Source organism: Limanda limanda, chromosome 21, assembly GCF_963576545.1.
Source record: "Limanda limanda chromosome 21, fLimLim1.1, whole genome shotgun sequence".
NCBI lineage: Eukaryota > Metazoa > Chordata > Actinopteri > Pleuronectiformes > Pleuronectidae > Limanda > Limanda limanda.
This window is the reverse complement of record NC_083656.1, coordinates 17,803,022-17,819,062: the sequence shown is the minus strand read 5'-3', so window position 1 is coordinate 17,819,062 and position 16,041 is coordinate 17,803,022. Positions and strand designations below refer to the sequence as shown.

The 16,041-nt window shown below is 40.5% G+C and overlaps 1 protein-coding gene across 1 annotated transcript in view; it reads left to right on the top strand.

Annotated features, from left to right (window-relative positions):
- gas7b (growth arrest-specific 7b) overlaps positions 1–16,041 on the top strand; it is a 59,961-nt gene that overhangs the window by 42,488 nt on the left and 1,432 nt on the right. Inside the window, exons 9-13 of the mRNA XM_061094406.1 lie at positions 4,461–4,539; positions 7,145–7,273; positions 8,263–8,386; positions 14,191–14,270; positions 15,580–15,678. Coding sequence (XP_060950389.1) covers positions 4,461–4,539; positions 7,145–7,273; positions 8,263–8,386; positions 14,191–14,270; positions 15,580–15,678 — 511 coding nt within the window. The remainder of the gene's footprint in view (positions 1–4,460; positions 4,540–7,144; positions 7,274–8,262; positions 8,387–14,190; positions 14,271–15,579; positions 15,679–16,041) is intronic.

The window sequence follows — 16,041 nt, the reverse complement described above, 5'->3', positions numbered from 1 at the left end:
GCGATGCTAAATGTAGCTGCAAACTTATAATAAGACGTAGCAGTGCTAACCAGATGTAGAGGAGGCGGAATATAGCCGCCATTGTTGTTGTTTCTGTTGTTCATTACACAAAGCAAGAGTGGGCATGTGGCGCAGTGAGCTGTGACATTTCCCGAATGCTCCGTTTTACATGCCCACATAGACACACAGAAGCCAAATATGTAACCATAGCACGGACAAAAAGTTATACATTTAGTGCTCCCACTCCTTATAACTCCACTAACCAATCAGTTGTTGGTCCCTAATTGATTCTAAGGAAGGTATTACCTCTTCCACTCCTGGTTTCTCTGAGTTAATAGTATTTTACACAGAAAATATAAGAAGTAAGTTAAGCTCAGTTGGAACCAAAGCAATTCAGCTTGTGACACACACCAGTGGCTGCTGTTCACTTTGGTTGGTAGTTCACCGTTGCCTCTGCTTGACTTCCCCCTTTTCACATCATCCTTCGACTGGTCTCTTGGTTCGATGTGTGCTTGTTTTGGAGCAAGTTATCCCCTGGGCCATGTGTCAGTTGGTTTGCACCTGCTTGTAAAGAACTTTCCACGTTGAGATATTACTTTGAACTACATTTATACATGCTGGTTGTTCATCTTCACTGATGTTGATGTCAATGATGTACCTGCTTGTAGCTGTAGCCACTGTTCTTACTGCATCTCGGCTGCCCAATCACTAATGCTAGTTATTACTGTTTGCTATTTGAATAAGTTGAAGCCTGATATTTACATTTAATCATGTAGTAATTGGATTCTGCTTTGGGTCCTTCATTACTCTGGAATGAAAATGGTGAAGTCTTCAACATGAGACAAACTCATCGCACTGTTCTGATGTAATCGTTCTTCAAAATGTAACCTCTGAAGAATATGGCCCCCGAGATAGCTAAAGTCTCACATTACAGCCTCTTCTATCTTTTTATCTTGTTGTAAATAAACACTAATCAGAATTAGCCAGCCAGGCAGACGGCTCCTCAGTGAGCCAGCCAGTCAACTAACCCATCCAGGCAAGACATCCCAGTGTGAGCTGGGGTCTGGAGGCCCTGCCAGTGAAGCTGTGAAACAGTATGGCCTTCCTGTAAATCACTGCATGCTTTGATCTCAGTCCTGCAGCATACTACAGCAATCAACAGAGAGTGGAGGAGAGGAGGGAGGGAGGATAGAAGTGTAGATGCAAAGGGGGGGGGGGGGGTAAGAGTGAAGATGAGGGTGATGAGATTTGAGGAGACAGACATTTAGTTGTGTGTGTTGGGGGTTGGAGTGGAAGCAGGAATCCAGGGAAGCCCTGCAGCGAGAAGGAGTTTGCAGCCACTCCTCTTTCCCCCGGCCTGGCAGCAGAGGGGATATCACGCTGAGGGCAGCTCTTTGTCAGATTCTCCGAGGGAACGCAGAGACATGGAAAGTAAAGGAACAGGGAGCCGAGAGGGGAAAGGCCAGCTAAAGCCCCCGAAGAGTAGGAGCCGTGATTGGTTGAGACGCCACCTACCGTGTTGTTATTAAACTCATCTTTATTAAGAGATTCCTCAGGGACACAGTGGGAGTGCATAGCAATGTGCCTGAATGTCAAAATGTGGAAATCATCAGTCTGGAAACATGTTCAAAACATCATCTAAGTATTTCATTACAACATCTCATTGGTATTTTTCTCATGCTATTTTCATTAGATATAAACTTAGATGGATCAGCCTAATGGTGTTTGTCTAAAAAAGTTATTTCAGAAAAGAACAGTCTCAAAAAGGGAAGTGATATTTTGACCTTAAATAATATAATAATAATAATATTCCTAAAAAATCTAGGTTTATACATTTATCTAAACATGGAAAATATGACCACATTGTAACATCTACTATTATATGTTGTTTTTGTGTGAAATATATTTTAATGGATCTTTATAAAGCTTTTGTTTTGGGATTTTTTTTTCAGTGACAGTTGATACTCCGCCAGGGGACAAGGGGGGTTGGGAGGGGTCTTACTCACAATTAAACCATGTCACATCGCAGTCTGTACTGCTGTTTGAGGTGAGGGGTTTGCTGCTAGCCTAACATGTTCAGGTGTGAGCAGTAGTACTTTCTGTTGGCTAACGCTAGCTAACGTTAGCAAATTTAGATGTATGCTGTCCATCCATCCATCCATGTTCTTGCACGTATATGAGATTGGATCCTGCAGTGGCTGGCTTAGCAGGATGTGTCAGACATTCCTCTCCCCTGCCAGGTGTTTTCATGCTCCCTGGCGATATACTGTAGGTGTTCCCTAGAGAATTCAGGGACCTCTGGATCTCCTCCAAATTTTGCGTGCCCGGTAAACCTCCAATGGAAGGCTTCCGGGACGCATCCTGATTTGATGCTGGAGCCACTTCAATTGGCCCCTTTTGACATGAAGGAGCAGAGGCTCCACTGTACTCAAGTCGTAGGAAACTAAATTTGGCTGCTCGTATTTGTGATCTCGTTCTTTTGGTCACAACCTCCGAGCTCATGACCAAAGTTGTCGATCATAACGTAGATCAACTGGTGAATCTAAAGCTTTGCATTGCAACTAAGCTCTCTCTCACCAGCACAGCGGTCCAGTAAAACAGATGTGTTGTGTATATTACATTTCTGAATCAGGTGTCTGCATTTATGACTACTGTATCTACTGCTACTGTGACGCTGTATTTTATTTACCACTGTCTCCTACTTGCCACACTTCTATCTAGCATGTCTTTCTGCTGATGCCTCATAGAAATGGACTGTAGTCTTTAGTTCATGAAAAGTCTAAATGAGACCAAGAAAGTGGGCAAACTGTAATGTGCGAGCGACCGTGCAAGCAAGGTTTAGCTAGGCTTACCCTCCCCTGCACTGTTTATTTGCATATAAGAAAACTCCTCTTCATATTAGCATGGTAATAGAGGTTCAGAGTGGGATGGAATTGTCCTATATAGAATCCAGATTATGCCAACCAGCTTAGTCTGCCCACACCCAGAAAAGTGCAACACAATACTTCCATTATTCTCTCCCTCAGGCCGCTCTGTTGTCAGACAGCACAATCGCTGTTTTGTTGGTCAGTTCCTACCATCCGACCGGCCAGAGCCCAGAACCAGCTGTCTATTTATTCCTGAATTTACCATTTGTTTGGTAGAGATGTAGCTGCAAGGCATGTGACGACTCTCTATAGCGACCCATCATGCACTGTTTCAGTTCGGTTGGATGGTGGAAGTACAGGGAGGGAGATTCATTTTTCATTTTCATATAGTTTGTTTATTTGCAAAGGATTGTCTGTCACTGGGGACTGCAACTTTTGTAGCTCGTAATGATTGGAGATATGAACAAATGTGTCTTAAAGTTGTTTGTATTTTTTCTAAGGTACAGAACCCACAGATTCGAAGAAGTCAACTATTTGCTTGCTTAAAATGCTGAATTCCTGTTGAAACAACATGTTTGCGCGGAATGTGACCCAATAAGGGGAAATGTCAGTTAATGTGACAAAAGCAGGTAATGCAGTGCACACTAATAAACAGCCAATACCTTCCTCAACCTGCTTGGATGGTTATCATAGATATATTATTTATTGGACTGTAAAAAGCACAAAAACGATTCGACCCTTTGTTGCTGCTGTGGAGCTGCAGGTGCCAGACTTTGCTCTGACAGTGTTAGGAATGTTTTGGATGTCAGTCTGAGGGAATTCCACACATGTCTTCATTCAGAGCGATGCTTTGAAGTGTCCCGCTTACCCACACAGACGGCTGGTTCCAAACCCAGAGCCTCATGGCTGTGACTCCCTGCCTGCAGGATGATTGTTTTACTGTCCGCAGCTTGAAGATGAACTATGAAGATGATTCAGGAATCATGAATCACCGTCGCTGGCCTACAATTATGACGTGACGTGATGTGCATTGGTTAAATTCATTTTTTACGCTTATCTACGCGAACAATCCGAGCCCTCTCAGTGTTATAGCCCCCAGCTGGGGTGAAAAGCTGAACTCATAGGCAAAGAATAAGCTGAGCCATATCTCATGTCCAATTCGTCCTAATCATCTGCTGAACTGGCTGTGGACCTCAGCTCAGCTCTCAGAGATTTTGTGTATCTGTGAACTTTAACTCTGACTCTGCTGCTGAACTATGTGTGTGTGTGTTTGTGTGTCTAACAGTGTGTGTGTGTGTGTGTGTGTGTGTGTGTGTGTGTGTGTGTGTGTGTGTGTGTGTGTGTGTGTGTGTGTGTGTGTGTGTGTGTGTGTGTGTGTGTGTGTGTGTGTGTGTGTGTGTGTGTGTGTGTGTGTGTGTGTGTGTGTGTAATAGGATTCACTCTGCAATTTCTCCAGCTGTGTCCTACACCCCCCCCCTTTTCCCCGAGACTTTCTGCTTTCCCTCCTTGTCTTAACGTAAAAAGTGTGTGTGGTCCTAACGGTGTGAGATATTAAACACACACACTCACTCCCTCCTCCTTATCTGTTCTCAGGACTCTGGGGGAGGCCTGGGCCCAGCTGAAGAAGAGCCTCACAGACGAAGCTGAAGTTCACCTAAAGTTCTCCTCGAAGGTAATTCAGCACATTTCATTTCATCCCTGCAAATCCGCAAACTGCTTGATGAACAAACCTGAAGTCACGTTCATGAACGATTAATCACGAGTGACTGTCCTCCTCCATTAATCTATTAAAATGTGGATGTTGAATTTGTGTTCGTTTGCACAACAAACAGCCAATGTAGTGACAGTGCAGATGTTACCAGTGTGTGCAGACTGCATCTGTGTTGTGTTTGTTCGACAGCTTAGCCTCTGCTCTCAGAGTTTACCAGGCTCCGTCTGGTATTTTCTTAGATCTTTGACTTTACCTCCCCCGTTCTTCCATGAGATGGAGTCATGAAGCTTCACGGAAGTGCAAATTCTTTTCTTCAGGTTGAAATGGTTTTCAACTGTGCTGAAACATCTTCACCTCAATCTTTGCAGCTTAGAGCAACTTAGTGTCCAGGACACTTTAAATCAGTTTTGCTGCAGATTTCACTTCAAATGCAATCTGAATCCAATTTTTGGGGATGTTTTAATTCAACAAAAACTAAATGGGAACTTGGAAGATATGTAACGGCTTCTTTATGGTTCAAATCTGTGTTTCAATAAATATATTTAGTAAAATTTGAAAAAATGGGTTTCCGCACAGCTAACACAAATGTTAAACAAAGCTAATCACTCACGTGGCTCTGCATATCATATATTAAGTTCATTTAACAGTTATCTATGTACAGACATGATAGGATAGGATAGCATAAATGATAGATAAAATAGGATAGGATAGGTTAAATGATAGCATAAATGATAGATAAAATAGGATAGGATAGGTTAATTTTGGGTAAGTTAGGATAGGGTGGGAACAGACACTATAGGATAGGATATATGATAGATAGGATAGGATACAGGTTAGGATAGGGTACAAGATGTGATTCGATGGATGATAAATAGGATGATAAATAGGATAATTGCAGATTAATTCAACTTGTCTTACTTTTGTAGATTTAGATTTTTGTTTAATTTTATTTGAATGTTTCACATTAACAACATTCTACGCTTGTTTTTCATTGTTTGGATCTTGAAACAAAACAGCACCACAAGACACAAATGCAGTCAGGTGATCTGATCAGATTTTAAACAGATTCAGTGGAGGTACAAAAATACAATTGTGGAAAATATCTAAAATCTTGCCATTGTCATCTGTGACATTTTACCCCTTGCATTACAGAACTGATACGAGTACCATGGAGTTTAGAACCTGTTTAACAGTTTGAATCCATATTGACCGTGGGCTCAGCAGCCTATACAGCACATGTGAGTAGCAAGGAAGATTGTCCTCCCTCAGATTTATTCACATACAGTAAGGGGCTTCATGATGGCTCCGTGGGCTGAGACACATTCTGTACATTTTTCACTGAGGCTTGTGACTTCCTCTCAATGGGATATAGATTTGATTCTTCTTGAGCGACACATGATCAGCAGTTCCACGCAAATAAAATACATATAAAACCTAGAGAATATTATTATTATTATTAACTAATCTCTTGATATCCATATCACTGGCTTGTAGGGCTTTTATTGCTCTTAATTAAAAAATAAAGTTTGTTTTGGGTGGGGATACGAGCAGAGGCCAGGGTTGCAGCTGGACTGATGGAGGAAGTGGAGTCGCTGATGTTATCTTTCAGGGATGCACAGATGTGTGTCACTGTTCCTGGTTCCGGGGGCAGGAGGAAGGATTTGAGTGGAAATGGACTAAGAACACGGCTACAGGAAGGATTTGCAGATTTCAAAAACCATTGACCTCTGGGACAGGATACCTGCTGGCCTTCTAGGACCATGTGAACAATGACAAGCTTCATACTCAAATCTAAGTCATTTGGATTAATAATATCGTCTTCAGCTTTATTTTAAAACATTTGTTTAACAATCAGAAATCTGATAAATCCGAGAAGGACGTTCAGCAACGTTGGCATTTTTGGTTTTGGATGTTGTTTGGCTCCATAAACTGAAATATTTCTCATCTAAACTAACACAGTGTGGCAGGATGATGACTTCATTTAGAAAGCAGCTAAAGGGAATGGAGCTAATTATGTTTTACAGATAATTAAATCAGATATAAGTCGAGGGGGAATTATAGTGATTTCCCCTTTGATTGATACCTTTATCATCACTGAAATTTAAATAGCATAATTCATTTCATGACTCTCTGCTTCAGCGCCACTTTATATGCATGAAGAGTTACTGTATCTGCACCTGGATTCATATCGTCATTCAGTACCTAATAGCTGCCAGGCATATTTATTCTTTTCAGTTATCACGGGTGTGAAAGTAATCAGAGGTTGCACATGCGTTTGGACAGTCAATTTCTTCTGAGTCCCACCACAAGAGGAAAAAATATTCAAACAAGAAAGAGTGAAAATTACTTTTCTGTGGGATTTTTCTTCTTCCCCTTCTTCTTCTTCTTCTTCTTCTTCCTCTACCTTTGTCCTGTTGCAAACTCGCTGTCCTCACATGCCACCGTTTGAGCCTGACCTTTACTTCAGCATCAATGTGAGCCTGTCAGATGAGCCCTCACAATGCAAAGAGGGTCCAGCTGCAAACCTCCCTCTTGTTGAGATGTTGGTTGTGTTTTGTTCGAGCAGCTCCAGAGTGAAGTGGAGAAGCCTCTGCTGAGCTTCAGGGAGAACTTCAAGAAGGACATGAAGAGGTTCGACCACCACATCGCAGACCTACGGAAGCAGCTGGTTGGTCGCTACGCGTCAGTGGAGAAGGTACACGCACTCACCAAAAAGCTGATTTAAAGCAGCTCTAATTTGAACGCAGCCCTGTCCTCTTATTTGGCAGTGGCAGAAAGTCAGGCATCATCTTGCTGGTGATTAAAATTCCACAACTCCTCCATAAGCAGACGGCTGTTTCCTGTCACTGGAATGCGTCTTGCTTTTTGTATATGTACAATGAAAAGCTATTGGCTGCAGCCTGAAGGCAACCGCGAATCTGTCTCACATCATCTGTCATCTGTGCAGCGTTCGCTCTGAGAAGGGACAAAATCTTTTCTCTCTCATAAACGCATCCGATCGACAACTGAGCATTTAAAGTGTAACTACACCCTTAAGTATTGGCTAAAATACCCTTCCCTCTGTAAATTCAAAAAACACACACACACAAAATAGGTCAATTAGCTTGCTAAAAGTTGTAAAGGTCTTCAATAGCAAACCACACACTTAACAGAAATGTCATATAAGAGTTTTCTGAACGCTGAGACCACGATTGTCCCGAGACATTTTAGTTTTAACATAGATTAGAACAGTGAACACAAGTGGTCATTGATTAAAGGGTGTCCATATTATCAAATAAATATAAATGTCAGTTTACTTTAAGCAAGCATTGTCTTTGTAAAGTCAAATTTGTTAGAAACTGTGATGTTAAAACCAGCATTAAAGTATTTATTCAAAGAACAGCTGTATCATTTAGTTTATTGTTCAAAAATACAAATAAGTGTGAAGTATCTCTTTAAAGCTGTTCAGGAAATAAGACACTGGCCATGTTGGTAAGAGTGTAACAGTAACAGTGGCTGCAAACGTTTATCTCTTTAGGTATTTAGATGTTTGTTTCAAGAAAGCCACTCAATCGTTGAAGAAAAAGTTTTTATGCCAGAAATGTAAGAGCAGATCCTTTGTGAGATTAAGCCTCATGATTTTTCACAAAGGGGTTTTTCTCAGATCTGAGCTTGATTTTCTCTGCTTCTCTTATCTACCATCAGGCCCGCAGAGCTCTGGCTGACCGACAGAAGGAGCTGGAGTTGAAGACTCAGCAGCTGGAGATCAAACTCAGCAGCAAGATCGAAGAGGATATCAAGAAGGCCCGCAGGAAATCCACACAAGCAGGTGAGAGGCCGACGTCAAGGTCAAACTGTGGTCCACGGTCTGTTATTTTAAATGGGGAGTGAGTGTTGGTCACTGTATTCATGTTGCAAGCTCCTTCAAAAGAACTAAGGTTTGACAATAATCGGCACTGATTGCAATGAATACATTTTCCTTACTTCTGCTTTTACAGTAAAAACAGCGGCGGTTTTCTTTTCCTTTGTAAGTGCAGTTCATTTTGGGGATTTTTTGCTAAAAAGCCAAGTGTCTTTAAAAAGCCTTTACAAAACATACACAACACTAGACCCTGATTATAATCTAGATTTTGTCAGGCTAGCAGCTCTGTGAACAAAAGAGGAACCTTTGTGATATAGATGGGTAACAAGGATAAACTGAAGAAAATCCTCTGGGGAGACTGAAAATATAGTTTGATTTGCTTTGTCAAGGTGCAACACGGAGGCATGAGGACATTTTTATGTGATAGTCATCAAAATCATGTGGAAAATCCTTGAAAATATGAATCCTAAACATGATGACAGTTTTGTGAGAATCCATTCATCCATCCAACTTCTGCTTAATCAAAAGTCGGTTTGTGGTGGCAGCAGCCTAAACAGGGTGTTTCGGTTAACTGGTCAATTCATTTTCTCCATGTAAACAGAAATACTTTTTGATCTCAATGTGAAACCAAAACGAACCAGATCAAATGTAAACAATGAAACAAAGACATGAACTTTGGTTTCGGATTATCAATTGTGAAAACGCTCTCAAACTCGGGGTCATTCAGAAGTGAGCCATCCACTGTTTTCGTACAGAGAACCACGGCCTGAGACTTTTGAGACAGTTAAGATTCTTGACCTAAGAGTTAGACAGGCCCAAAGACTTTGGGGAGATTTGTGTTCTCTTGTGGCTTGGATTAAAATGCAAAGAAAATACGTTTTGGAACAGTGTTTGTCCATACAGCAGATATGTGGATCTGGATTTCATCATTCACCCTATGAAAGTCCCCACCCCCAACTCTAATGTTAGATTCTCATCAGAAATCATGAGTATGATCAGCAGTGGTTTATGTCAGCGCTGCCCTGCAGCCGCAATTCAGACTCCCCTGGGAGCACAGCTCATACAGTTCAGTAAATAGTTAACTTACTGCCCATAACTCTTTATCCTCCTCCAGTGTTTCTCCAGCCCTTCACTGGAGAGATCCAATGTGTGTCGAGATGCTGTGTTTGTCTTTTTACATGACTCATGAGCTTTGTCAGCACTTCGAGCCAGACTGGGACTTTTTTTATGTTAGGATGGGAGTGAGGGGAAGAAGAGGGGGTCAGACACATTCTTAACTCGACGAGTCTGTTCACACCAGACTGACAGAAAGGCGCGGGCGTGGAATAACTCCATAGCCCCTGGGACACACACCCACGCAAACAACCCATAAAGTCACTTCAACAACTCCAACATAGAGATTATGCATTATGTTTTTTTATTAGTGGGAAGAATTAATTGACTTAGAAATAAATAAAAAAAGTGCATTTAGAATGGCTTATACATGCCTACCTGCCACCAACCCCCAGCCAGCTGACACACACACACATATTACTTACCAATTAGCTTGCTAAAGCTAAGTCATATGGGTTGTCTGGCTGTGAGCGATAATTCCAGTAGCAGCACACACACACATTTGAAACAAAAATTCTGTATAAAGGCTTCTCAGCCCCTGGTTTTTCTAGTCGGCCAAGACCAGGGTCGTCCTGAGCCTTTAAACTGTGGCATAGGAGAGGACTGGGGGACAACTCTGAATTGTTTAGGGGTTTATTTTCTGCATAGATTTGAAAATGAGCACTTCTTTCCAGATTCCTACTGACAAATGGTTGGTGGTGGTGGTCAGCTTCGCCACAATAACTATAAAGATATATAAGATATAGTAATTGGATATTTAAAACCAGCCTTGATGTGTCATATAATTTAGTTTTGATGCTAAAAACATATTTAAGTGTCTATTATCTCTTGAAATAATACAGGGATTTTTTTCTGGTGGCAGCTAGAGGAATTATAATTTTCTCTCAATAAATGAAAAGGTCAATTTATGAGCAAATAAAAAGAAATTGCGTCCTTTTTTGATTTGTTTGAGTCTTTTAAGTTGAACTTTACCTTTTTAGAAAGGGTTAAAAAAGAGTGAGGAAAAAAAGGGCAGGGCTGCTGAAATTCTATATTTTCCTTATTGTTAACATGTGTCAACTGCACTTTGTCTTCTGCCAAATTAACATCATGGTTGTTCTTATCTTCACATTTTTCAGTTTTTGGCGATTATGAAATAATTATTTCACCGCAGCCATGCACTCGTAACCTGAGGTTATTCCCAAGCTGCTGTTCTGCGCCGATGAAATATGTTTTGAAAATCAACATGAATTCAGGTTCATGAAAACCCCCCTTCTTTGTCTTCGGCTACATAAAATAAACAATCACAGAAAGAGTGGGAGGTGAATAAAGGTTGTATTGACTTAACTGCTGCACAGAACCTCAGAGCATTGTTTTGTAAAAGCTGTGTTTACCGCGCATGCAGTGGAACGCCAAGCCGATGATTTGATTTACACACTCTGGAGGCTGATTTGGAAAATCTCAGTTTTGGGGGAGGAGTCGGGACAGAGAGCTGACATGGTGTGAGACAGGCTATTAACAACTTATCTGGATTAATGTGCATGTACTTATTGGGAAATGGTGTTGTCATGTCAGTCAAACCACACCCACACAGCTTAGATGTAACAGACTCAAGTCTTTTACTGTTAATCTTGTGACAAATAATACCTTTGCCTTTAATCTATCTTATTTAGCACAGAATATTGAACATCTGCCAAGGAGGTTATGGTTTCACCCCTGTTTGATTGTTGGTTGTTGTGTTTGTTTGTATGCAAAATTTCACAAAAACCACAGGACAGATAACCATGAAACTTGGTGGAAGGATTCAATATAGGTCAGGAAAGAACTCATCAAATTTTGGTGCAGATCTGGATGGGAATAATCAGACATGTTAAGAGGACTGATGTTTTTTATTATGTGTAATTTTGGTGCTGATTGAAATAAAAACCACGATCTAGTGAATTTAAATGTGGTTTCATAGGGGGACTGTTGGGCCTTGGTGGAGCTAAGTACACTCAAGAGGAGCCTTCTTGTTGGAGAGGCAGTCAGTGGGGGGGGGTGGGGCAGCATGCTAACAGTCAGTCCACGAACCAAGTTGAACAAGTCGTCTTCTACTTCCTCTTGAGGACGGTGGTCAGCAGCCGAGGTTCAAAATCATCGCGAGGACATTTCTTTTTTTTTATTTCACTATATCTGGTAGGCAAAGTGGCAAAGTTTGACTGACCCACGATGGATGCTAATGCTTTTGTTGGTAAAAACCAATAAAGGCGAAAAGGACATTGACAACAAAAGAGATAAGGCAGTAAAAATGACTCAAAACAAATAAAAACAGTATCATAATAATAACAAAAGCAAATCAAACATTCCTTAAAGGGCCAGGCTTCAAATACGCTAAGAGAAGTAGTGCATTTAAGTTCAGTGGGCCCTGATGAACTTGATCTCCCTCTTACACAAACTGTCACCTGGGAGTGACCAGCAGTGTAACGTGTGTATGTCAGTGTGTGTGTGTGTGTGTGTGTGTGTGCGTGTGTGTGTGTGTGTGTGTGTGTGTGTGTGTGTGCATGTGTGTGTGTGTGTGTGCGTGTGAAAAAGTAGAGACTTTGCTGCAGGAGGATTGGTTTTGTGAAAGTTAGCGAGCTGAGGAAAGTGACGAGCTAAGAGTAAACAGATGTAGACTCTCCGCAGAAGTGTGATGTCATGACTCAACCAGGCATGACCACATGCTGTCACACACACACAAGTCCTCCATCCATACTGGCTCTCCTCTCACACACGCAAACACACACGAGTCATCCGTCCCGTACGTCCTCCGCGCTGCTTATGCAACCGGGGAGAAAAACAGCAGCAGTTGTTGACGGTGGCGTCGGGCTGCCAGTGACGACGAGCGCAGTGCGAGGGAAGCAGAGACGAGACTGATGCCAAAACAACTAAAGTGCGGCATCTGTCTGCTCATAACAAAGACTCATTATCGCTTTGTGCTCCCCCTGCATCGGATTACATGCAGCACCGGCTCATTCATGTCTCCTTATTCACAGGATTTCCCAATATCAGTCACCTGAGGCAACGATCACCTTTTTTTAATTTAGCTCTTTTTACTTTTTACTTACAAAACAGATTTTGCAGCATAAATAGCAGCTCTTTTACATTTGTTCCCCTCAGGTTTCTATTAATAGAGGCATATTTTCAGCTGACTGAGGATACACAGTCCACATAAAAATTCAATTAAACAGATCTGTTCCTTTTTACTTGTCAAAACCCAGAGACCCACCAGTAGGTCAGTCATTATGACTTTGAGCTGTTCAAACCCACTAAACCTTTACCAGATGCATCAGGCTGGATTTTGGGTCCATGTAATAAATAAATAAAGACACAATATTTCATTTTGATGGGAAGGTGCATAGAGTTTAAAGTCAGTGCACACACCATATAGCTTCATTGGCAGTTGCAACAGGCTGAATACAGAATATATTTAAGATCAGAGGTTCCCAATTTTTTCAGCCCCGGACTCCTGAAATAACTTTATTTGTGCTAGCTCACAATTTAAAAAAATCACCAAATGTTGCAATGTTTCCTGTGCTGCTCTTAACTTGACGTGTTGCAACTGTCTGTCGTAATCACCTCAGCAGTCACATGGAGACAAACAAATATTGTTTCCACAGATTATTTGAAATGTAACTAGTTTATTTTAGGTTTGAGAACATTTATGGATACAATATTACATTCAGCATTGTTTTTAAATTGTGTTTCATTTCTGGAAATCATATCTTGACCCTTCTTCTGTTTCACTGGTCTCCCAGTGCATCAGTTTGTTTTCAGGGTTGTAACCTTGTCAATGGTAATATACGTACGGTAGAAAAAAGTTCTGAAACGTTGAAACTTTTTCGAGAAACCTTTTTTCTGTTTTCATTTTTGCAATATGGCATCATATTTATCCCATAGATTTAATTAAATTCCTCTCACTGGATTAACTACAACCTGTACCGATGCAAACAGTCAAGTTTCAGTCAATCTGTTCTTAACATGTATGTCAAACACAAACAACAAACTATGCTCTTATTTAAACATTAAACTATAAGATATAATATAAAGAGAGTAAGAGAAGAAAGAAAATAAAAGAGAGAAGAAATAAAAATGTCTCTAACAGTTGCATGGGATAGTGAGTGATGCTGTGAAACTTCACATAAATGAGAATTTCTTTATTTTTGTAGCCATGTGTGATTTGGTCCCCAGGGTCCAGTTGAAGAAACGCTATCCTTTGCTGGCTGTGATCTATAGAGCTGTCATCAAATCAAACATAAAAACACACCGTTGATATAAATGAACAAGAGCAGAGGATTGAGAGTCATTTGCTGAAGAAGAGACTGATCAGCATCATTTCCCCTCTGATCTAATCTCACACATGATTAGTGTTTGTTTGTGCTGTCAACAGGATACAGGCGGTAACATTAACGACAGGGCAGATTAGACCTCTCCCTTCATCATGGATTCTATGCGATCTTAATGAAATCAATTATCAGTCCAGATTGTCAGTGCTGAGTGGGAGATAGAGTCAGCTGAGGTGGAGCAAACGCGTCAGCTGTGAAGGAATACTTGGACAGTAGTGCCATCTATTGGATGCAGTGCACACTACATGCACAGTGCTGTGTGTATAGTATATAAATACATATTTCTAATCGGCCTGTTTTTATTCTTTGTTGCAGGAGACGATCTGATGCGCTGTGTCGACCTTTACAACCAGTCTCAGTCCAAATGGTTTGAGGAGATGGTCACAACGAGCCTGGTAAGAAATCACTGTTTTACTGGTTTGGAGAAGTTTGACTCTGTTGCAATGTCGTTTCTTTCCGGCTTTAGTCATAACATGTTGTAATAAAGGATTTGGCACATTATTTCTGCAGTATAGGAGAGTAAAATACAGATTGAAAATATTTAAACTGACTTAGTGATGATGTATCACCTACTTATATACAGATGTTTATAGTTTGCCTGCAGTATGAGATGTTTCAATTTAGACCAAATTAATTGTAAATGAGTGTGTTGCATTCTGTGACAGATCCATGAAACTTCATCAAAACAACTACAAGTGCAAATTATTGATAAAATTACTTAAAATAAAACGGTTAACTTGAAAAAAAGATAACATAAAGTCATTTTCAAATAGAATTAATCCCTTATAACAATATAATATAACTCGACAAAGGATGATATTTTGCTTTTTTTCAAACAGACTTTTTTTGCCCAATGGAGAAATTAAGGAACTTCTATAATTAGCGGAATCTGCAAAGTACTAATACATATTTATAATAGATGAGTAAGTCAGATTGTTATCTATTGCAGTGGTCTCCAGTCTCTCAGCCAGCTATTTTTTTTTCCAATTTAGATTATTTGAATAATTTCTAGAATGAGATTATCTATATCTAGAAATGTTTAAAAAGTGACTCATGCTTTAATTCATAATATTTCCTGGATGATTGTAATGGAGCGTTCCCATGCCTTCAACATAACGTGATTACTCTCCTTCTGTGTGTTAAAAATGCATCTGCCAAACTTTTCAACAAATTATGAAAGCATGATAATTTTTTTTTTACCTCTCCCTTCCCTAAGCACGTAGCTTGAGATCTTCTGGTGAGTCCCTGTTAGATATTCCTCGGTATAGGCTGAATGCCAAGACCTCTGCTGTTGAGACTGTGTGAATACAACTGCTTGATTTGATTTGAAAGGTGCTATATAAATAAAGCTGTTGGTTATGTGGTTGGGTAACATCAGATGTATTGGTTGTCAAATAATAATTTTAAATATATAAGAAAAGCCTCATTGTTCCTCTTGATGCTTTACATGCAAAGACTTGAAAGCGCGTGCTGTGATAGTTTGATGGTCATTGTGGGTTCAGGAGCTTCATCTCTGCCTTAGAATGTGTCAAAGGACTTGAAGTTTAATCTTGTGAGTGAAATGTTTAACTGTAAACACTTGATGAAACACTTTGCAACTGATGGTTAGAAATATTGTTGGTCCTGTTTTACCACTGTGTAGATCCCTGTGATTACCAGAGATTTCTCTGTTACTGAGCTGTCACACACTGCTCTTGTCCTCAGGAGCTGGAGCGGCTGGAGGTGGAGCGGATGGAGATGATCCGACAGCACCTGTGTCAGTACACCACGCTCCGACACGAGACGGACATGTTCAACCAAAGTGTGAGTACAACTGTAACACAGCACAGGGTCCAGTGGAATCCAAAGCGTGCTCTTATGCATTTGGTATAATCTGTAGTCTCTCAACTCAAATGTTAAATGGTTAAATCATATTTGTTCTCCCACTGGGTCTTCTCAGAATTTTTTTAGTTCAATATTGTCCAGAGGAAGTGATTGTGATAATCAATCAATGTCTTTGCACAATTTAAAACACAACAGCTGACCTACCCAGCTGCCTCTCAAGTTTGTTTCTAACAAACTACGCAAATTGTAGAGGATCATCCCTTGACGTTCAGCTTTTTTCAGGTTTATTTTTTTAATTTACTTATTTTAATTATTATTTATTTATCTAATTGTTATTTAATT